Source organism: Cydia fagiglandana, chromosome 10, assembly GCF_963556715.1.
Source record: "Cydia fagiglandana chromosome 10, ilCydFagi1.1, whole genome shotgun sequence".
Classification (NCBI taxonomy): Eukaryota; Metazoa; Arthropoda; class Insecta; order Lepidoptera; family Tortricidae; genus Cydia; species Cydia fagiglandana.
In genome coordinates, this window is record NC_085941.1 from 12391000 (window position 1) to 12416428 (window position 25429).

The window sequence follows — 25429 nt, forward strand, 5'->3', positions numbered from 1 at the left end:
TTATAACATTAATTTCCTGCATGATAATTTCTAATAAGAATTCTGTCTTATTGTTTCATACTTTTTAGAGCGCGATTTGTAGTAGTCCGACTACGCCCGACACTTTTAGTATAAGGATGCCGAAGACGCCAAGCTTAGGAAAGCGTACAGCGCGGCGTGTACGTCGGGTTACGCCCCACGCTTTGAGTATGAGGGCGCCGGAGGCCGGGCTTTGGAACGCGTACAGCGCGCCACGTACGTCGGGCTACTCCCGACGCTTTGAGTATGAGGGCGCCGAAGGCGCCCGGCTTTGGAACGCGTACAGTGTGTCACGTACGTAGGTCCATCCCCGACTCTTTGAGTATGAGGGCGCCGAAGGCGCCCTGATTTGGTAACCATACAGCGTGTCACGTACGTCTCTTTTAGTATGAGAAAGTCGAAGTCACCTGGCTTTGGAGCGCGTGCAGCTCGCCACGTACGTCGGGCTACACCAGATTCTTTTAATATGAGGGCGCCGAAGGCGCCCGGCTTTGGAACGCCTACAGCGCGCCACGTACGTCGGGTTACGTCCGAAGGTTTGACTATGAGGGCGCCTTCGGCGGCTAGCTTTGGCAAGCATACAGCGTGTCACGTACGTTGGGCTACGCCCGACATTTTTGTATCAGAAAGTCGAAGTCGCCTGGCTTTGGACCGCGTGCAGCGCGCCACATACCTACGTCGGGCTATTCCTGACTCTTTTAGTATAAGGGCGCCGAAGGCGCCCGGCTTTGGAACGCGTACAGCGCGCCACATACATCGGGCTATGCCCGACTCTTCTAGTATGAGGGCACCGCAGGCGCCTGGCTTTGAAACGCGTACAGCGTGCCACGTACGACGCTTTGTGTATAAGGGCGCCTGCGTTCAGCGTGTCACGTACATCGGGCTACGCCCAACACTTTAATATGAGAGAGTCGAAGGCGCCTGGCTTTGAACCACGTGCAGCGCGCCACGTATATCGGGTTACGTTCGAAGGTTTGACTATGAGGGTGCCTTCGGCGGCCGGCTTTGGTAAGCGTACAGCGTGTCACGTACATCGGGTTATGCCCGACGCTTTGAGTATGAGGATGCCGGAGGCGTCCGGCTTTGGAACGCGTACAGCGTGTCACGTACGTCGCGCTACGCCCGACACTTTTAGTATGAGGGCGCCGAAGGCGCCCGGCTTTGGAATGCGTACAGCGCGCCACGTACTTACGTGGGGCTACTCACGACGCTTTGAGTATGAGGGCGTCGAAGAATTATTAATCGGCTTTCACGACCCTTCATTTTGATACCCTACTCGATAGGTTTGCACGCTATTTTTTTCTAAAGGTTGCGTAATATGGCGTATTAAGTCTGCCATATTGGTTTGATAACGACGTCACATACACCCGGGATGACGTAAGGATTCTAGTGATGTATCGTTTCAGAAGTTAAGGTGGAATAAAGAAACTGACATAAATAAATACATATATACCTACATATGGCTCTGTGCAATGAGGGGCAATTAGAAGAAGAAAGAAGAAAATACATTTATTTAACGCCACAACATATTACACATAGAAAACAAAGACATACAGGCATAAAAAGCATTGGACGCTAAAATAGGACCCCACTCAGCATGATGCCGCGGCAATCCGTGGCGCTGGTTTTCAGTGGGGACCTGCCTTAAAACTATGAGACGACAACACATACGCCAGCGACACACAAAAAACAGACATTAAAAATGTACCTATACATACTGAACAACAACAAAAGAAAAGAAAAGAAAAACATACTAATAACATATAAAAATAACCACACTGAATTTTAAAATATACATCAAATTAAAAAAAAATATTAAAAACAAAAACTGTAACCTAAAAACTTAAAAAAAAAAATTAATTTACTGTCGTTTAATTTTGTTGTATTATTAAATCAACGTAATTATTCAATTTAAATTTAAAAGTGGAAAAATTACTGTCTTGGGTGAGACTTTGGGTGTTCAAGTCTCACCCAAGACAGTAATTTTTCCACTTTTAAATTTATTCTAAGCTTAATAGCATCGTTCGCAGACGTTTCTGCTTGTTAAAAATTAAAATTATTCAATTTGTTGATATCCGTACCCCCTCATCTAAACTTAGAGTTAATTTGGCAAAATCCTTCCTCGGTGGCTTATTCATGTCACTACGTATTAAATTCAGCGCCATCTGTTAGTTTTCCAGGGTACTCAATAGTGGTAGCACATATTTGAAAAAAGTTTGCCCCTCCTTCCTAAGTAGCGACATAAGATTCAGGGGCAAACTTAAATCAAGCGGGTGTTGTGGCTACCCCCTCTTTTAGGGGTTGAATTTTTATAGCCTATAACCTGGCCGGAGATTTTCTCGACAGATTAGTAAAGTTTGCATCAAAATCCGTTCAGCCGTTTTCACGTGATGCGCGTTCAAATAAACAGACAAACAGATAAACAGATAAACAGACAAACAGATAAACAGACAAAAATTCTAAAAACTGTTGGAACGTGTTCTGTTATCGATTCTAAGTATCCCCAGCCAACTTTTTTTCAAATATCTTCCATGTACAGACTTTTGACCCTCTTCAGCTTTATTATATGTATAGATAGATTGTATTGTATTGTAGTCTACATTTGACCAAAGGAACGATATGACCGCATATAATCATGACTTCGAGATTTTTCGTAATTGGTCAGATCAGACATAATGGTAATATATCGTAGTTCCATGGTGGCCTAGGGGTCGCCCCAAATTAGGTTAGTGTTGAGATGTTGAAATGTAAAGATAAATCAATTAGCATCTCAGTGGGTGGCGCTCTTATAATTATGTTATCATCAAATGTCATTGGGCAATTATTCAATTTCACAATCCCTAGATAATAACGCCAAAATGTAGATTATTTTAATAGATGCGTGTCGAGTGGTTAATTTAACGTTAATTGAAAACACACTAATTACTGGCCATATAGTTAATACTATACAACGTATAAAATAAACACGGTCGTAAAATTGTAGTGATAAATTATGTATAACTTAGACTAGCAAGATTATATCAATCCGTGACAAAGTTGAATAACCCGTAATGATGCCAAGTGCAAACACATATTTGCTATTTTGCTAATATTATCCACATTTTCGATGATTTCTTTCTGAAATCAGGAATATACGGCGACTGTAATCGAGCTTGACAAGCTTACTTTTGCTTTAGAGCGCCGAATTTTGGCACCTTAATGTCAAAAATATGTTAAAATTTGGCATCAAAAGCATTTGTTGTAACAATCATCATGTTCAAACAAAACCAATTTCCATGTAGCGTAATGAGTAATGTCGACAATTAAAGCGCGCATGGCAGATCGGTCTGCGTTTGGGCATAATTGCGGGTCGCGGCCCCGCGCACTCTCATCAGCGAAGTGGGACGCCAATCAGGACCGGGAGCGCGGGATTAGCGCATATTCGTTGCTTCGTCACCACTTGTAAAGGCTTACCTTTTATTTTTGGTAAAAATTGCCATAGGTATTTGTGGCGTCAAAGAATTGCACCAAAACGTCGACGCGTTATTTACGCACAACAAAAATAGGATTAAGAAGCAACGAATAAGTAGCATCATTGAGTAGCATGACTGTCGTTTTTATGTATGTTTATCGTCGCCTAGGACCCGAAGTGCAAGCTATGCTTATAATAGTTTGGGTAATAGGTTTAACTGTGTAAGATTGTCCCCAAAATGTATTTATTTATTTATGTAAGTACATATTTAACAGTAACAGTGATTTTATTTTGTTTCACAAAATGTTGGTTTATTATCAAGCGTCATTAAAAATACTCATCAAATGTTATTAGTTTTTTTTTGTAACCTCAACTCACAACTGACACGATACATGACAAGGTTAAATACAAAAACACCGTCCCTTCCTGTGTGCGATACCTGCCGACTAAAACAGGAGACAAAAGAGGAGAGACTACAGAGAGAAACAGTATGCAGTTTCGATTGGTGCGGGACACTGAAAGTCATTCTCACATTTTGAAAGTTATCTATGAGGTTGCGACTGCGTCGGTTGGCGCGGTTGGCCTGTGCCGCTAACAGGTCTCTTCCGCCATGGCTGTCACAACACGCCGCCCAGACGCACCCTCCGTCAATTTATTGATGCCCAACGGACGAACTCATTCGACATTCCATATTGGCAGAGACATATAAATGTAGACAACCAATCTCCATGCAAAACGTATAATTATGGCGTCATATACAAATATCAATGTATAAGTGTGCAATATTTTGCATAGCGCTTTATTACAATGACATCTGTTCAAACTTTCTCAGTTATCTCACTTGCTTATAACATAAATAGAGGAACAGTCTGCTTAAATATGAGTTTTTATTGTTCACTCGTCTCTTTATTTACGAACTTGTCAATCTGCCCAGCGACAAATTTATAAAACGACCAATAACCAGTATAAAGATAACGCATTGACGTTAAGTGAAACGATTTAAGTGTTTGTTTTTATTGTGATTGATAATTTATAGACGTTTTGTTTACAATTTTATATCGGAGTAAAATACCTATAAAATAAATACGTTTACGACCGAAGATGCAACTTAGTAAGAATCTGGTATGAAAATAGAAAAATTGTCTTGCCCTATTCCAGAAAGATAAGAACCGTGGGAAGGAGCTTATATATAATGTGTAGTTGTATAAAATCGTTTAGCATCAAGTCCAATTAAAGATGCAGTTTGTAGCTGCAGAGTTTTTATTCAAAGTGTATATAGTGTACCATTACATTACTCTCGAGAGTATACATAGCTACTGAACATACTAATAATTATAAAACCAGACTGCTGCGTCAAAAATTTTCAAAACGAGTCACTCAGTGGGATAACGTCGGTGTTTTGTCTCACGGCTCGATTCGGAAAATGAATTAGATTTCTACTAGACTTCAACAAGTTACGATATGGATAATTTAAAGATATTTGTAAGTTAGATATGTCAAATTTGACGTTTCCGCGATTCTGAAGGTCCTCTTGAACGATTTCGACAAGTTATGACTTAGATATCCAAGTCACATCTAGTCGATATCTAATGTAGATCTAGTTGATCTCTATATCGTCTCTAGATCTTGTGATTATCTCGAAATCTGAATAGGCCTGTCAGTCTGTCACAGGGATTATTCTCAAGAACTTTTCGACGGAGAGGTCTGAGGGATTGGTACAATTACTTTATGTTCCAGCATGGGTAGGAGGGGTTTATTGACTAAATGTAAATTTTGGAGTTTGAACTTCCAAGCAGTAGGTAGCTAGAGATGAGTATGCAACCGGTATGATTGCATAGTCAATAGTGCACTGCCTTATGGGAATATACTTAGTTCAGATTCGGAAACCGCTACCAACTTATAGTATGTTGTTGGGCATTGCATTGGGTCTCCAAAACTGCCGGGAGACAGCGGCGCCGGCCATCTCCTTCAGCCTGTGATAATACTACAAAGGGAAGGAGAGATCATATAAAATCTGAGAACACCACGCGTGGCCCTAAATAAAATAATTATTTAATGTGCATTAGACACGGGCGTTAAGCGGGCACGCGCCGCTCTCCAAACATTCATGTAAAACTAATAAAACAATAGAGTAAATTATCCGAATTACAGCATCCTGTCTCGTGGCTTAATAATAACAAAACAATAGCTAGGCCCTTCACTCACCAACGTGTAGCGTTCGGATACTCAGTCGGAAGTCCAATTGGGACCAGACGCCGGATGCCAGCGATGTGAAAGCACTCACATATAATTTGTTGGTTAATTGCTGTACATACAGTTTTACTTATTAATTATATTCATAGACTCTGGTTGCCGGAAGAGTATATTGCGCGCAGGATATTGCAATGGGACCTGAATTTAACTTCTTACCGCAAAGTAAATATGTAGAAGAAACATCCAAGAATTGAGCATAACGGCCCTAATTTCTAATGGTTCCTGAAAAAGGATATATGAAATAAACCCTAATGAGAAACACGTTGTTGTCGTGTCGTCGAGAATGTCATATTGTGCACAACTGTTTGGATAATAAATCCGTGACACTAATTGATAGATACTTAATATCATTCCTAAGCTAAACTTTATCAACGCAATTGAAACTGAAATATTTTGATTCCTCGCTGGCAGCTAACCTCTGCCCTGGCCCGATTGACAGCCACTAACACATTTTGCTGTCGTGAAGCGATTAAAATGATAAAAATTAGGTAAACTGTAAGCGTTATTAATATCAAGTTTTGTTTAAATTAATTGATTGGCACCATTCACTTATCTGAGCGTATCTTCCAATAGCATACCGAACTGAAGCGATTACTCGTAAAGTCTCAAGCAAACCAGTATAAACTATGACATAAAGATCCGTATCAAAACATTTACCTAAATATTAACATAGGTATATGGGCACCATATCCAGGAACCATTGGGGCAGACTTTTTAAGAAGTGACACGCTCTGGGATGGGTAGAGGCGATTTCAGATAACCAGCTACGCAGCCAGCAGCTAATAATGTTGAAAATGAGGAGAGTCGGGATAACGATACTTTTTCTCTTGCGATACATTTCGTTTATATGTAAATGGAGAGTGCACTTTATACTGGTCTTGTAAGCGACTGGAATGCCATTCATATTGAGGCGCCAGTTGCGAAACCGCTTTGTTGACGTTTTTCTAACTGCTGGACCGTTACTGACCTGAGATAAACCCTAAGATTGCGTGCATTCACATAAAATTGTTATTGACTTAGATAATTGTCTTACATAAGCGTCTAATCTAATAGTTATTAGTACTGTGAGAATCGCACGTCTTGGGCAGGCAGAGGTTAAATCGGAGGTTGTGATCGGAGATGGGTTAAGTCAATTGGCAATGATTCATGACTTTATCCCAAATGGACTATCATAATATGAAAATAAATTACTCATCGACCTATAAATATAAATACTTACTCATCGCATATGCAACATACTCAATACAACATTTGTAGGTATTATATAAGTTGGTAATATATTCATTTCAATTTGGTACAAAAAATATTGCAACTTGAGTCAAAAAAGACAGCACAGCATATTGGTTTATTTCACAAACCATTTGTAAAAGATAATTTCTCCCTGAAGATAACTGGAGACGATATATGTATAATACAGAACAACGACTAAGGGAGCCAGCCTCGTAATAGAAATTGGACAAAGTTTGACGAAGAAATGGGACAACGTCTTAACGCAGGTAACACAAGATGTATCGCGTACTAAAAAAGCTAACTCAAAACCAACAAGAGAGTCAAACTCAATTTTCTGCAAGAACAGACCCAAAAATACGCTGGCAGGTCACGCGCAGGCCCACGCCAACCACTTGAGTGTGACAATTGGATAATGCTGCCACAAATTGGGGCCCGAGCACATCCGAGCTCTTCGCTCGAGGGCTCTCGCCTAAACATGCAGTCTGCTGGCCTTCTGGTCGCCAACCCACTTGTACCACTTGTAGAACGCGTGACCGTTTAGCGCTCAACGACGACCAAAAATGAGCAAATGTAGAGTCTGAAATAGGAATATCTAGTCGACGTAGATTTTGGCTTGTTGAGTTAGGAGCCGAGCTGTCCACTAAAATATTTTGTCTTATTTGTGCTATTGCTCACCAATACCCGTAAGTAATTCCACTTTCTGAAAAGTCGACGTTTTCGGAAGGTGCACCAACCTAACCAGTTGCAATTACGAGTAAATATTACCCATAGTCCAGATTAGATCTACATAGGTTATCCTCAATAGGGTAATTATAAGTATAAAAAGATTTTGCGGAAACGAAAGTTTAATAAATAATGCATCATTACAGAGCTGACGACAACAGGAAAGAGAGTTATTCTATTTTTGCTACATTGCAGTCGTTAAGCGCGTCCAATAAATGGACAATAAATCAAAACACTTCACGCTGAGTGCAGCGCGACAATTCGCTCAGCAGTCTGGGAGTGGGCAGATCCTGAGGATAATGGGCTGAGGGGTGCGGGGTGCGGGGGTTCGTGAATGGGCGCAGAAGCGCGCGCGCAGCGCGGGCGCGAGCGGTGGCCGCCTAATGAGGAAATAGGAATTAGCGGGCGTTGCCGACTGCACTTAACATAAAGAACGGTCGCTATAACACCGCTTCTGACCTTACTTTGCTGGAAACTCGGGGTAATTTGATCATGCTCTACAGAAAACTTACATTGATGAATCTATGATAACAGTGAGACACGGCAGCGAGTCATGAGATCCACAAGTAGGTACATTGCAATGAAGGACGAAGATACAATTTGATATACCTATTATGTATTTGATTTGATTGTATTTGATCTTCCAAATACCTATAATTCCCATAAATAATATTTTATTTCCTAAGCTAATATAGGTACGGAGGCAAGTAGAGTTCGTGATAGGCCACATCCAGGCAATAACTAGCAGGAAATGCCTAGTAACCCACGTTCTAGGAATGGTTTGAGCTGTTTGTTTGGGTGCTCCGCGTCTATGGTATGTAGCCGTCTGGGTCCTAATTGACTCTAGGATTATTTGGGAAGATGAAATAAGAGGTAGGCCTAATGCGAAGGTTAAGTAATTGAATACAGCCTAAAAATAGCCGACCAAGACGGAACAAAGACGTTACTAGGCAGATACACATATAGCATTTTAAAATGTTATAGGGGTTAAAAAAATTCGGAAGATAATCCTTCTTATACTGTTCTTACTAGAGCTAGTAAATAGCACTTGCGCTGCATTTGCTATCAAATTCGTTGCAGACTTATCTTGGCCCATGGAATATGGAAATCTATGAAATATGGAAGGTTTGAATTTTGGAAAGGAGTTGAGGTAAAACTCATCAATAAGACGATTGAAACGAGCCTAAACGTAAATAGATTGCGTTATTTTATCACAGAGTTCACCTTCCAGTGGCCGCCTTTAGTCTTTATATCATCAGATCAGCTTGGTATGGTAGTACCATAACATTTCAGTTCATTGGAAAACTAGGAGTGGCAGGGGGTCAAATTAACTTGCAAGGTTTGTTACCTACAGGGAAGCAACAGACTGATGAAAACTTAAATAAATAAGTCAAGGAGTGGTAAACTGACTGTAGATAAAAACTTAAATAAATATGTTGTTACCCCTTCGTTGAAATACGTGTATGCTAACATTACAGTCCCCTAAGACATAGTTGAGTCACGGCTTGCAATTGGTAGTAGGTAGGTACTGTGTCAAAGGATCTGTCTGAGACTGCAAGTAATCTAGGCGCGAACTAAAAATAAACGTTATAATCAGCGTTGATTAGCTAATAGAAATGGAAGGGGCATTTCGTCTGCATGCCGCGCACTGCAGCTAATTGTCGCATACGCACATTACACGCTTCATTGGTGAAAGTTCTCGTGAGAAATGCTATGACGAAATTATGACAGACAAGTTGGACAACCGAACAAAATGTTCCGATGGATATTAGTTATCTAGTGAAAGATAGCCTTTGAAAATATGAAAAGTAGGCTGCAAAACACAATACGCGACTACAGTGGTCGAATTAGTTATGTAAGACTAACAGTTCATAATTTAATTATTGCTGAAGGTAATTTGCGTTTTTGACAATGTACACTGTATACAAATTAGAGCTAATGTACTAGTGCAACGGAAATAGGCCTCGCTGTGCCGCTGCAAGGTTAATTACCAGTTTACAATAATAGGATAGGTATACCGAAATACTCTCGGGAAATACTCATAATAGTGCTTTACGTGGTTTACGTGGTTTACCACTCCTTGTTGGTAGCCTATTATTTTATGAGTGTCATTATTCTACATCTTTAAAATGTCTAATTTATTTAGTGGTCACAAAGTTCAGTTAGATCATTAATATTCTGAATATTCATGCATGCACCTGACGCCAGTCAATGTCCGTCCTCGTTTTAGTTCCACCACAATACTTACCATAGAAATCATTGTTTTGATGGTTTTGCTCTACTGGCTCTTTGAATATTTTATTCAAATACGCACTGACTGTAAGCTCGACGAGTTTCCCACGTTAACATTTAATGATTGAAATAATCACACTGCTTTACTTAAATATTCATGTTACGGCATTAAATTAAGGCCCAATAAATTCCTGCAGTAAATATGCTCGCAGGTGCCCATTTGTTGCAGTGTTCAAAACGAAAAGCAAGTATTTTATGTTTTTTTTACAAGCGCGCTAACCCCTTTACAAGTTATGTGTACCTATTCAAGTAAGTATTCACGCGATGTGACAAAACACCTACTTTTCCTGTAATTTTCTTTACTATTTCGTCTCTCAGACCGAGTGGCTGTTTGTACATATCAATCCCATGGTGGCTGATAAAGGAGCATTCCACGGGCTGTCCCGTACAAACGCATTTTATTTGCTGTGTTGCGACTTTTTTCTCGGCATTTAATGCAGGCGATTATTTTTCTGTGCATATTTTTGACCATTTGTCATAGAAAAGGAAACTCTTATACCTTTAAATCTTCAGAAACTTCGCGTTTGTACGGGACAACGGTAGACAATTTCATGGAATGCTCCTAAAGCTGATGGTTATCGCGGAGCGTGGTATATTATGGTGAAAATTTTTTAAAGTCTTTTCATAGTTTAATTTCAAAGCAAATTAAACTACCCCATAAATCATTAATGCAAAAGTATTCTGACAGGTCTCGTTACAGAGATTGCACGCGACATACCCACCCCGCGGTTGCCTTTTCCGCTGCACAATTAAAAGTCAATTTCACACATAAATTTCACAGGTTAACCTTCGACCGGTCATTACTTCCTATGGTGATTGTTCACTTCCGAACAAGGCATCGGAGCGTGAGTGGATATGGATTGAATTCCAATAGAACCGTGCGGTGATGTCGTGTTCTGACACAGTGAATTTTACGCATGATAAAATTTTATGCCTCGGTTGGTTAAATTTGGGACGGGTTTGATTGTAAAATAGGGTGTTGTCTCATCAAAGTAGAAATCTGTAGCGGCAATAAAGTTTGCAAATAATAATGCATATTGTACAGAATGTACATTTAAGTATACCAATAGTGGATTTAATATTAATTGCTTCTTTAGAAATAAACCACTGGGTCAAACAAAATCACGTACCTAATAATGGTACTGGCTGTATTATTTTCTAAGTATATTCATACTTTTGACGTGAGCGAGTGATTCATGAAGTGGGATGAACGAAGAGTGATATAATTATCCATACAAAATCAAGATGCAGGTATGCTCTATGTATTGATAAAACGAAAAATGGGTATAGGTATATACATGTAATCAGTGTAATCACGAAGGGAAAACATATTCCATTTCTTTTTCGATTTATACCACTTAAGCGAACTCTTGAAGCTAACAAGCCCAGCAACCCTAACATCCTGGGCGCAGCAAGAACCAGGAGAGCTACAACAGAGTTGAACTCTAAAATAGATCCGAGGGGGAGCAACTAGCAGCTTCCTTCCTGCGCGCGCATCCGGCGGTGGCTCTCACGCGCCCCTCGCACCGCACCATGGCCTATGGCATGGTCAATGACCATTTCATTTCACGCCAAATACAGTTACAATTTTCGGGTAGGCCTAAGAGCTCATCTTGAAACACCGCTTTGCTTAACTGAAATAACTGAATAAATACATCCAATTTTTAACATAATACCTAATCATATTCATAACACTTTGAAAATATTTTAATTACGTACTTACTTAAATAATACGATACATTTTTTTTTCTCTAACAATACCTACATTGCTTATACTATACAGTATATTCAATGTAAGTAGGCGTCCAAAGCGTACTGGAGCTTTTAATTGCCGTTGCAAATTTAACCACAATTCATGACCACAGAATGAACAATGCACCGTATGAGGGCCGCTTAATTGAGAACCCTTGGTTTATTTCAAGTATTACGAGTACGATTAGTATACGTAGTATACGGAGATTACAGTCGCCATCAGATATATCGGAGCAGCCAATGTGTTCACAAATATATGAACACGCCTCTATTGTCAGGGCGTTAGAGTGCGCGTTCAGATATTGTGAACATCTTGGCCGCTCCGATATATCTAATGGCGACTGTACATTAGACATTCCTGTTTTCAGAGAGGTTTGACACGAGTATTACTGTTTTTAAGAAATCAAAACGTTTCGTACTTTACCGCCCACTGCAGAGTATTACTTAGCCTCTTTTTAACTTACTGAAATTACCCGCAAACATCCAAATAAATGTCAGTCACAAGCAATGAAAACTAGTCAGGTAGGTAGGTACTTTGATGTTAAATTAAAAGTACCACATTTGTTTTACGTTGAGAATAAGAAAGAGGATATTTTAAATAATTGTGGTATTCCAAGAATATATGAAGTGTTTAGAGTAGAGCACATCATGCGATCCTAATAATCCATGGTTTTCATATCAAAGCGGTGAGATTCTGAGAAAGTATTAACATGTTAAGTCTTAACGACTTGCTACAGAACCTCTTAAGCCGCGCCAGCGTCAAAGACCAAATAATTATTAAGTTTGTTAACCCACACTACGCTACACATACCTAATAAATAGAATGGGTATTGCGTAATGTACTATTCTCTAAAATATAAAGAGTTGTAAAAGGCATCACTTTTAGCAAGGTCAGAGTCTCAATCGCTATCTCAGGGGTCACCAAATGGCGGACCGCGATCCGGATTCTGTATTTTATTTCTTTGCTTATTTAATAAACTAAAAGTAGAAACTGACCGCGATGGTTAATTTATTATAAGAACCGGACCTCTGAACAGTGGCGTAACTAGGGGGGGGTTGGAGGGGGCACGTGCCCCGGGCGCCGTCCAACGGGGGGGCGCCAAAATGCACAAGACCTTTCGTTAGGGGGGAGGGGGGGGGCGCAAATTTGGTGCCTGCCCCGGGCGCCATATCCTCTAGCTACGCCTCTGCCTCTGAAGAAACTAATTGATGACCCCTGCGCTCTCCTATAGGTAGGTATATTGTGCTGAGCTTAAACCTCCGTTCCGTTCATGGCAAAGTAAACAAGACCGAAGTAATCCAATAAGTGCACCGTGAACAAAGTTTTGTACCGTACACTAAAAACACCTACTCAGTAAAACTTTATAGGAACTTTTATCTGCTAGAAAAAATTATAACATATGCGCAAATAACGAGCAACAGTGCATGAACAGTTGCAAGCAGTCCTTATTTTTACTCCTCTCTGGCGATCAGTAAAGTAAACTAAACACTCATCAGGTTGTTACCGATGTCTGAAGGAGTGCACTGTGTATGCATTTTGTTTCTCTCATGTTCACCTACGCCGGCGTGTCGAGTGACGTTACCAATGCAAACTTTGGCAGGTTCTTCACCTACCATCTCGTACGTTTGGTTTTAGTTAAGCGCTGTGTCTGTGTCCCACGAGATATAAGTAACAGACATATTTTGTGTAGAATTGTAGACATTTGAAATTATAAGCCATTTATTTTTCCACGTTCGAAGAAACTGCTTGTTAAATTGTGCAATAGCATTCGTACCGAAGAGCCTCTCTTTAAAATATGTGTATGTCTAAACTAAATGATAATAGGTACCTAAATAAAATTGATTTAAAAAATCTTTTTTCCGATTCTATTCTAGTAGGTTCCTATTTGTATTAAAAAAATATATAATTTTTATCAAAAATATATATATAATTTTTATAAATTTAAAGCTTTTTGTATTTTAAGTTGATTAGTTAATTGAGTTTTAAGTAGGTAAGTACTTAAACATTTCCCAGTTATCGATCATCGATCAACATTTTATAACTTATGAGACGGCAAACAAAAATAACCGCACAATGTTGACCATTACAAAGGCGTAAGCTATAATAAAATATGAAATTGGAAACAAGTCAATTGACGCGAATGAATGCGGAGGGGTGCGTATGCGCACAATATTCCCATTGCGGACCAAGCAAGGACAATGAATAATTAGGCCTACTATAGATTATGCTGGATCTCGACAAGCAGAAAATATTGCGTGAATCAAAGTCACGGTGTGACATTATTATGCCTTTGTTTCATTTTACTCTATACTAAACGCAAAAAAAAAGATTTTCAGGAGATAGAGATTTTTACCAAGTTAAGTGACTTTGAAATACATATTATGAAGTTTTTTTCAATTAGGTACTTATAGTTCGACGGATAACGTATCATAAAGTTTAGTAATGACAACACAATAATAATTTACAGAATTCTTTAGTCCATCTAAGCAAACTTTGTACAGGCGTTGTATAAAAAATAATATGTAAGCAGTAATAATTACTCACAATCAAAATGACAATGATTAGTGTTAGGTTGCTATACTGGTTTACCGGAGCGATCGACCTCCCTAAGCTCGGTAGGCGGTGGAAACAACACCCTGCGTCTCGCCCTGAGGTCTCGCCACTCGAAACTTTTTTTTGCGTAGGGGCGTAAATTGGACGCGGCTGATAATTTCGACATTAACCAGTAGCCGCCTGTCAGGGTTTGACGGGAACAGCCCGTTTTATGTCAGTTTTTGTGCACTCCAATGATGGATAGGATAACAGAGTAGTTAAAATGAATGAAGTGTTTGTATTTGTACCGATGTGATTTAGCGTAGGTACTTGAGGTACTTCCCTTCAGAATTAAATCACTTTTGCTGAGTTTAAATATTGATCTCAATTTCAACAAAATGTTTTTTAAACAACCAGACTTTTTTGTCTTTAACTTATAATACATTCTTAACGTCCCTAGGACGAGTTTTATGTTGACATACTCCTTTAGGAAGTTCACGGCAGTGTGACAAATAAGGCCCATTTGAGTTCTGTTTACCTTGGTATATTAAGCCAATTCTTCGTAATATATTTTCTATAATAATATTTTTGTAGGATCTGTTCGTAAACGAAACTTATCACTAAACTGGATACTTAAAATACAAGATTTATCTTTCTTCTTATCATGGAAGTTAAGACTAAATTCAAAATTATTTACTTTCAATATCGTTTTGTACCTCGCAAACCTATGCCTCGTTAAAATAAGTAGTTATAAAAATCTTCGGTGTATAATGCCTATACCTAGTAATTTCCGCATTGTTACTATGATGATTTTAATTAGGTTTAATGTGATATAGATGTCTGGACTTAATCTCAGTCTGACACGAGCTGCGCGAATGTTGCTCCAGGGCCTATATTCAGAAAATAAATTGCAATATTATATACCAATTTAATATGAATGCCAGGCGTGCCGTTCTCACTTATCTATTCGTATAGGCTATTATTGAGCGAGCAGAGTAGTGATAATCAATTATGTTTTGATATAATTTTAAAATCTAAATTACACATTTCAGAATAAGGCCCCAGTATCATCAACGTTCATATGTCAATGCGTATATTATCGATTGGTAGAGATTCACGCACATACATATTAAAAACGCTATATCGCACTAAAAGGCCATAGGTCCTCGATACGGTAAATATCAGCTATTCGATAAATTTTAAAGTAATTATTTTTGTATGGCAACATATATTCCACCAACAGCACGTCGCCACTTAATGTGAAAACGACAATAACACCTGATAAGCTGTATTTTTGTAATTGATTTCTGTTTTTATACCTATTTGTAAGTGAAAATAGTAGCTCGTTCGAGAGACAAGATGAGAGGTTCGGTTCGACGCATCAGCATCAGCAAAAACACAACACTAATGGCATTACGATTACACGAAATAGCTTGCCAGGACAGTTTCCGTTTACCATTAAAATATGTAGTTTGCCCAATAGTAAAATGGTCTCAGAAAATATATAAAATTCTGCAGTAAATTCGGCTTATCGAAGTTAGCTATGTTTTACGATCGACTGCGTAACTTACAATGATACTGTGTCTTGTATAACAATAACAAAGTTGTAACGACTAGCGTAAATAATAAAAACGTGTTCAGTTTTCTCATGTAAATATATATGTATCTACGCAGTTCTTTTTAGATTTAATAATGATTATAACGTACTACGAAACCTACAAAATGCAGTATATTGTGTTCAATTGAATTTCAACTCAGTGATGGTTGTTTTTATTAATAGTATTTATTTTACTTTCTTATGCGCTAAGCGCGATTGACCTATCAACCCGTGATCTAGATACTAGTTTTCAGAGGCAAGACATTAATGATGTTGAAAACTACATGTAATTAAATAAAAGTGTTAATTAAATAATTACCTGCTGGACGCTGCATTCGGCACCACAGTTGACGTCGAAGCGGCCATCTCCAGTACGGTTCTGAAACAAGCCATAACATTTAGTAACGAACTTTAACAGATAAGAGCCAACAGGTGTGGTCATTTCTCCATACAAACATACTCGACTGTTTCCTCCGTGGGTTTTGATGCTAGAGCAATGATTTTTTCAACACAGATTAATATTGTCAATATCTGTGTCGGACCGTTTTGCTTTTTTTGATATTTTTGTTTTTTAAGGCGCTATAGAGCCCTTCAAAAATGGCCTCATTGACTATGCCGCAATGAGAGGCGTAGTATTCAAAACTGATATCAATTAGCCAAAAAAGCAAAACGGTCCGACCGTTTTGCTTTTTTTGATATTTTTGTTTTTTAAGGCGCTAGAGCCCTTCAAAAATGGCCAAAATGGCCTCATTGACTATGCCGCAATGAGAGGCGTAGTATTCAAAACTGATATCAATTAGCCAAAAAAGCAAAACGGTCCGTCCGACACAGATAATTTCATAGGTAATTATTTAGATTTCCAAATTTGGTTACGATTGGTTAAGTTTTGGAGGAGGAAAAAGTCGAGTACGAAACCTCGATTTTTACGCAGGATTTTTCGCCTTGTCCATCGCACTAGTTTTAGGAGCCGCTTCCGTTAGCGAGACGGGTATATTCACCTAAAATATTTAAAACTCAGCTCCTGTTTCGTCTTAAGTACGGTCGGTGTCCAAAGATGATAACGCACAGAGACAGCACATGTTGAAGAACCTTATACATATGTAGCCTAAAAATGCCTATGCAAGATCAGCCACGGCGATACAAATCCAGATTTAAAAAAATAACCTCTTAATAGGTTATTTTCCATCGCCATCATATATATCGGTGAAGGTGAAGATGTTCACAAATATCTGAACGAAGCTTCTATTATCAATGCATTCAGGTGCAGATATTTTTGAGCACCTTGGCCGCTCCGAAAATCTGATCGCGACGTCTTCCTTAGCCCCAACGGATACTAAGTTCCTCAAACCACCGGCATACGCCCATGCACGCGACATTTTTTAATTAAGGTTCATATTTTTTTAGATATTGTCCACCGGAGATACAGTAGCGATTCCTTCCGGCCGCGCGCGCGCAGCGGACCGTGCTGTACCTGTGTACCTGCCCTAATTGATGCGTTTCTGACGGTTACAGGTTAAATGACTTTAGTTATAAAAACTCGTAGATAATAAAAAAAACCGTATAACAGTGTCATAACTTAGTTGAATTCAAACCTATCTAAGGTCGTCAGCTGTAACTAAATCAAACCACAACTAAATTTATCAATCCGTTTAGAATATATTTGGAAACAATTATTACTTAAAGTCCATTCCAATAGAACTTGCTAACTTTGTAAACAAAGGACGTAACTTTGTTTTGTCACTGTTTTTCCTTGAATTTTCACATCATCTCATCAAACACCATTGAAACACATACACTATACACTATTAAAGCGTTCGTTACCGTAAAATACAACAATATATAACTGTATCTTGGCTATTTCATTAAAAGTTTAAAATGGTTTCATAAGTTAGGTTATTAGGCCCTGATGTAATGACATTTTTGTTTCTTTTACATTCTACAATTGTCTATGATGGGTAGTGTTGTGACTAAAGTTGGTGATATACTCGTAAAGCCGCTACACACTACGCGACTCACGGTCTGTACCTGCCAACGCGGTTATATACACTACGCGGTAGTTTGACAATTTTAAATTTCAATAAATATGTAAACTCAGATTAATCGTTTTAATTCCTTTTTTTTAAATAACCTTTTCCATTCTTTCGCATCATTTTTAAACATTATTATTAAACTACGGAAAATTATAACTGGTAGTTTTGGACTGTTCATAAATAAAAATCTACCCTACATTTGACAAAATAATGACTGTTGAGTGATTGACGGTTTCAATATTATTTTACTCGTTCACTGTTTTTCTTGGCATGTACGCGTATCTTACTTCTTTGTTATTGAATTTAAGAGATATCTGTTTCTCGCTCTCACTTATGGATGCGACGCACCAAGTTCGTGATGCAGTGCGATAGTGTGTAAAGGACTAAGTAAGACTCTTGCCCATCACTAGCAAATTCATCATTCAGAGACAATTTCAATATGGCGGTTTGTTGACATAGTTTGCAAGTTCTATTGGAATGGACTTTACCTAGTACTTATTGGACTGAACAAACAAGCAAAACGACCTCACATTCTAAATACATGTAGTATAAGTAGGTACATTATACCGTTTTCGTTCCGTCGCGTCGGGGGTAAAAACACCGCGAGCATCAGGGTGCCAACTCAAGCTAAAAGCTATGTCTTAATAACAAGGATCGCACTTCAAATTACATCACACGGTCATCATTCATCGTATTATTTATAACTAGCTGTGCCCGCGGCTCCGCTCGCGTGGAATTCGGTTTGTGTCAGTAAGCTGCTAAATATATAAAACATAGTAAATTATATTACGCTGTATTTTTTTATTTAAAAATTATAACATTAATTTCCTGCATGATAATTTCTAATAAGAATTCTGTCTTATTGTTTCATACTTTTTAGAGCGCGATTTGTAGTAGTCCGACTACGCCCGACACTTTTAGTATGAGGATGCCGAAGACGCCAAGCTTAGGAAAGCGTACAGCGCGGCGTGTACGTCGGGTTACGCCCCACGCTTTGAGTATGAGGGCGCCGGAGGCCGGGCTTTGGAACGCGTACAGCGCGCCACGTACGTCGGGCTACTCCCGACGCTTTGAGTATGAGGGCGCCGAAGGCGCCCGGCTTTGGAACGCGTACAGTGTGTCACGTACGTAGGTCCATCCCCGACTCTTTGAGTATGAGGGCGCCGAAGGCGCCCTGATTTGGTAACCATACAGCGTGTCACGTACGTCTCTTTTAGTATGAGAAAGTCGAAGTCACCTGGCTTTGGAGCGCGTGCAGCTCGCCACGTACGTCGGGCTACACCAGATTCTTTTAATATGAGGGCGCCGAAGGCGCCCGGCTTTGGAACGCCTACAGCGCGCCACGTACGTCGGGTTACGTCCGAAAGTTTGACTATGAGGGCGCCTTCGGCGGCTAGCTTTGGCAAGCATACAGCGTGTCACGTACGTTGGGCTACGCCCGACATTTTTGTATCAGAAAGTCGAAGTCGCCTGGCTTTGGACCGCGTGCAGCGCGCCACATACCTACGTCGGGCTATTCCTGACTCTTTTAGTATAAGGGCGCCGAAGGCGCCCGGCTTTGGAACGCGTACAGCGCGCCACATACATCGGGCTATGCCCGACTCTTCTAGTATGAGGGCACCGCAGGCGCCTGGCTTTGAAACGCGTACAGCGTGCCACGTACGACGCTTTGTGTATAAGGGCGCCTGCGTTCAGCGTGTCACGTACATCGGGCTACGCCCAACACTTTAATATGAGAGAGTCGAAGGCGCCTGGCTTTGAACCACGTGCAGCGCGCCACGTATATCGGGTTACGTTCGAAGGTTTGACTATGAGGGTGCCTTCGGCGGCCGGCTTTGGTAAGCGTACAGCGTGTCACGTACATCGGGTTATGCCCGACGCTTTGAGTATGAGGATGCCGGAGGCGTCCAGCTTTGGAACGCGTACAGCGTGTCACGTACGTCGCGCTACGCCTGATACTTTTAGTATGAGGGCGCCGAAGGCGCCCGGCTTTGGAATGCGTACAGCGCGCCACGTACTTACGTGGGGCTACTCACGACGCTTTGAGTATGAGGGCGTCGAAGAATTATTAATCGGCTTTCACGACCCTTCATTTTGATACCCTACTCGATAGGTTTGCACGCTATTTTTTTCTAAAGGTTGCGTAATATGGCGTATTAAGTCTGCCATATTGGTTTGATAACGACGTCACATACACCCGGGATGACGTAAGGATTCTAGTGATGTATCGTTTCAGAAGTTAAGGTGGAATAAAGAAACTGACATAAATAAATACATATATACCTACATATGGCTCTGTGCAATGAGGGGCAATTAGAAGAAGAAAGAAGAAAATACATTTATTTAACGCCACAACATATTACACATAGAAAACAAAGACATACAGGCATAAAAAGCATTGGACGCTAAAATAGGACCCCACTCAGCATGATGCCGCGGCAATCCGTGGCGCTGGTTTTCAGTGGGGACCTGCCTTAAAACTATGAGACGACAACACATACGCCAGCGACACACAAAAAACAGACATTAAAAATGTACCTATACATACTGAACAACAACAAAAGAAAAGAAAAGAAAAACATACTAATAACATATAAAAATAACCACACTGAATTTTAAAATATACATCAAATTAAAAAAAAATATTAAAAACAAAAACTGTAACCTAAAAACTTAAAAAAAAAAATTAATTTACTGTCGTTTAATTTTGTTGTATTATTAAATCAACGTAATTATTCAATTTGTTGATATCCGTACCCCCTCATCTAAACTTAGAGTTAATTTGGCAAAATCCTTCCTCGGTGGCTTATTCATGTCACTACGTATTAAATTCAGCGCCATCTGTTAGTTTTCCAGGGTACTCAATAGTGGTAGCACATATTTGAAAAAAGTTTGCCCCTCCTTCCTAAGTAGCGACATAAGATTCAGGGGCAAACTTAAATCAAGCGGGTGTTGTGGCTACCCCCTCTTTTAGGGGTTGAATTTTTATAGTCTATAACCTGGCCGGAGATTTTCTCGACAGATTAGTAAAGTTTGCATCAAAATCCGTTCAGCCGTTTTCACGTGATGCGCGTTCAAATAAACAGACAAACAGATAAACAGATAAACAGACAAACAGATAAACAGATAAACAGACAAAAATTCTAAAAACTGTTGGAACGTGTTCTGTTATCGATTCTAAGTATCCTCAGCCAACTTTTTTTCAAATATCTTCCATGTACAGACTTTTGACCCTCTTCAGCTTTATTATATGTATAGAAGATTATACACTGGACACAATCGTCTGATCGTGATTGTCTCTCGAAACTTGAAGAGCGTCCATCTCAATCTCTAGTTTTGCTCATGCTTATTTGAAGTCACATTAATTTCGATTTAATTTTCGTATAGTATGTCCCTGCCGTCCCTGGTAATATAGTTTACGTGCCTCGACCATCGTAAAGCCCGTCGGTTCCCTGCAAAACAACCAGCGTGAGACCGGAACCAGTTCGGCAGCACCTCGCGGGCTTCTCGCCGAAACTTTACACCTGCGGTTTTGTCGTACGAGATTTGTTGGTTACGGGCTGTCCCATAACGTTCACTGGGATATTGGATTCGCTTTTCACGGCTTGGGAACAACTTGTTTTGTTTTTTAAAAGGCTCATTTTATTTCGTCTTGTATGTAAAATTTCTTATCGAACACATTCCCAATATATATGCTTAATATGCAGTTATAAGTAAAGTACTTTCACTATTTTGTGACCCACCACCGCTCACCATCAGGTAGCCCGTATGCCTTTTTACATCCAACGAAATTATATGAAAATTATATGAAGCGGTTGTTATAAGAATTACTTACCAATCTTCGTAGCACGTCTACGAGACTACGAAGTATGAATAGACACGAATCTCAAAAGTCTGATTCTAAATGCTGATCACACTAACAAAACTATGAGTGGTATATTAAATAAATAAATATTATTGGACATTTTTTACACATATTGACTAAGCCCCGCGGTAAACTCAAGAAGGCTTGTGTTGTGGGTACTCAGACAACGATATATATAATATATAAATAATACTTAAATACGTAGAAAACAACCATGACTCAGGAACAAATATTTGTATCATCATACAATGAAATGCCCTTGCCAGGATTCGAACCCGGGACCATTCGGCTTCATAGGCAGGGTCCCTAGTCCCTACCCACTAGGCCAAACCGGTCGTCTTATTGAAACATTACTTAAGTCATCAGTTTCTTCTCTAAAGGATCAAGGACAATCCCGACTGGAAGTAAACAAAAGATAGAGCGGCCACGCTATATTTAGCGAGAATGCGTTGATTACAATTACACAATTAATTATAATTGTCACAATTACTTGTGCGATGAACCTGCGCTGGCGTCGACAAACTGACAGACGCGGTTTGCAGAGGTTAACACTGGTGGGATTCCAAATCGGTAATACGTACGGCGCGTCGGTGGACCTTAAGTATTACATCAGTAATGTTAACGGATCAAATTCGACGATTCATTTTTTTTTTCTCTAGCCTACTTTGGTGTCCCACTGCTGGGCAAAGGCCTCCCCTCGTTTTCTCCACTCGACCCTGTCATCGGCATTTTCCCACCATTTGGGGTAGAATGCGTCCATTTTGACATACATATCAATTAACAATTAAAAACACCCGATTTGTAAGACTGAAGTGATCCCATAAGAGCTCCGCGAACAGTTCGGAGCTCTAATTACCAATATGGATGACAATTAACAGTGTGTACGATGGTATATCGCATTTAAAATACGCATAGTTATTCTACGAAAAATAAAAGACTATAGTTATTAAATAGAAATGAAGCAGACGAATATGGAAAGATGCTGATTAATTGCCGGAGACTGTTGTTAGACCGGTGTTTTGTAAAGCTTTTCAGCAAAGTATGTACTCGTATACCTAGTCGAAAATGCTTGAACCTTAGTCGGTGACGTCTAGTCTAGTTACAAGTTTTAGCTTGGGGAAGTTAAACTGTTTCAATCTTAAAAACGACCCCGGTGAACAAGATATATATGATCAATGATTAAAAAAACATTCTTCAATTATTTTGAATCGGCCATTTGCAAGATGGGCGTTGCATTATCACTAAGTATACAAACTTTCATCCCTTTAACCAACACCGATTGAAATGTGATATTGTATCTTCTTTTATAACTCCGTACAGATCCAAAGATAAGATCAAAACTAAAAGAACGTAGCCGGTTTAACGTTATATCCTTGAACAAATTGTTAAGTAGGTTAGTGGTCGACTCGCGGTCCTATTATCAATTTTGGTGGCCATACCAGGCCAACTGGCAAGTGCGGCACTGGCTTGCATTTGCATTGCACTTTTAAAGCACGTAAACAGTATATATTTATGATAATTAAATAATTATCATTTATAAGTACAGGATACATTACATAGATAGTCAAGGTAGGAGTATGTATTACATAATTGATGTTTACATACAGCAAATGGGAACCGGTATATTTTCGCAAAACAAACCTGGAAAGGACATTTCTCATTGCACCGATCCACAGCTTCCGCTCCAAATTTCTCGACGATGGCAGTGTAATCGCAGCCAATTGGCTGAGCGGACAAAGCCAATCCGAGCAGCGCGAGCACTAGCCATTTGTGCCAATTCAGCGGCGCACTCATTGTGGACACCATCACTCGGCATATCCTCACAATCACATCACAACATAGTCCTAAACGACAGTCAAAAACACTTTTCCTTTTTGAGATCAATAGTGCAAGCGACGAAGTTGGTCCTTCGGTCGGCTCGGCGGCATGTCGCGCGCGTTTGAAAGGAACGGTTAGCGAGGGCGGGTGCGCGTGCGCCGCGAAAGCTACTTGCGGACTGAAGCCGCGCGCTACGAAGCTACGGTTACGACTATTCTGTTGTTACGGTTGGACGCTACATTATGCTACCTGTCGGCTTTATTATGCTACAATTATGTGTTAACATGAATTATATGTTTATATATGGATTTGAGAGCATTATATTTTTTTTATTGTATGTATACAATAAAAGTAGAGCTAACAAAAGTTGTTGCGGAAACTGAAACCTCCACCTTTTTAAATAATACAATATGCATCAAACTAACAATAACATAAGTAATCTGTACATCATTGATGATTTTGATTATAATATGTATGTAAAACTAAGGAATCTCAATTAACTAACAATTTTAATAGCAATAAATAAAATCCGGCCCAGTGCGAGTCGGACTCGCGTACGAAGGGTTCCGTACCATTACGCAACAAACGGCAAAAAAATCACGTTTGGTGTCCATACACCATGAGAGGCCCACTTAAATATTTATTTTATTCTGTTTTTAGTATTTGTTGTAACAGCGGCAACAGAAATACATCATCTGTGAAAATATCAACTGTCTGGCTATCACGGTTAATGAAATTCAGCTTGGTGATAGACAGATAGTCGGACAGTGGAGTCTTAGTAAATAGGGTCGCGTTTTTACCCTTTGCCCCCTTTGGGAACGGAGCCCTAAATAAAAAGTAGGCTGCAAATTACTATTATGCAAATGGGGAGGAGAGGATTCAATACATGTAACTTTAAATACGCACTGTGCCGTTTAAGAGGAATTTCTTCCCGTGGACGCTCCAGCTTTCGAATTAGCTCTCTGCCGAGGTTTTCCCGAGAGGTTTAGGTTTTTCAAGGATCGGCAACGCACTCGAGATGTCATCGCTGGTATTTTCTTTACGAACCAGTCTGCCGATTTTAGCGGGAGAGGGGACGTCAAATGTACTGCTATTTCTACATGATTTGTACGTCGTACAAATAGCCATGTCAGTCCATACAAAAGTTTGGACAATTGTGCAAGTTTTTCGGCAGTAGAGAAGCTCTTAATGGCCACTCCAGTTATTAATTGCTCTAAGGCAACGCTGTAACACCTCTGGAGATGAAGGGGTTCATAGACTACGGTGACTGCTTACCATCAGGCGGGCCGTATGCTTGTTTGCCAATGACGTGGTATTAAGCAAAGTATGTATTTAAAAAAATGAAATGAACACTTGAAAATAATTGCTTCTAAAGTCCAAAAATGTCTGCACGTTTACGTTACCTATACGAGTAGGTATACGTGGCCCGACTCACACTTTGCCGCAATCTGTATAGGTAGTAACAAAAGGGTCTTGCGTTTAGTACGTTATGAATGTTATGATTATGATAGTATATTTGCTAAAATATCGTTTCCTTTGCCCGTCAAATCTAGTTAAAATAAATCATAACTGGGTTTCTCTCTAGCGACGCATATGGAATTGAACCTTAAGTTTATTGAAACAAAAGTAAAACAGTTAACAGTGTAACCGCACAGTCATTTTTGTTCCCTTAGTGCCACGATGAACTCAGCGGTTAGAATTATTTGTAGCGTGGGCTCGTTCAAATAGAAATAGCGCGGTAAATTGCACTAATGTACTTACTAACAGTAATAACTGATTTACGACAGTATAAGAGCTGTTGTTGACTTAGTGTTATGACATCTAGTGAAGTTCTCAATTTTGTGACATTCAGGTGACATTACTCGTA

General features: G+C 39.7%; 1 protein-coding gene across 1 annotated transcript in view; it reads right to left on the reverse strand.

The window, feature by feature from the left end:
- LOC134667889 (proto-oncogene tyrosine-protein kinase ROS) overlaps positions 1-23794 on the reverse strand; it is a 61466-nt gene extending 37672 nt beyond the window's left edge. The window contains exons 1-2 of the mRNA XM_063525285.1: positions 23386-23794; positions 16169-16228 (exon numbers count right to left, since the gene is read on the reverse strand). Of these exons, the coding sequence (XP_063381355.1) occupies positions 16169-16228; positions 23386-23550 (225 nt within the window). The 5' untranslated portion in view covers positions 23551-23794. The remainder of the gene's footprint in view (positions 1-16168; positions 16229-23385) is intronic.
- Between the last annotated feature and the right edge of the window lie 1635 nt (positions 23795-25429).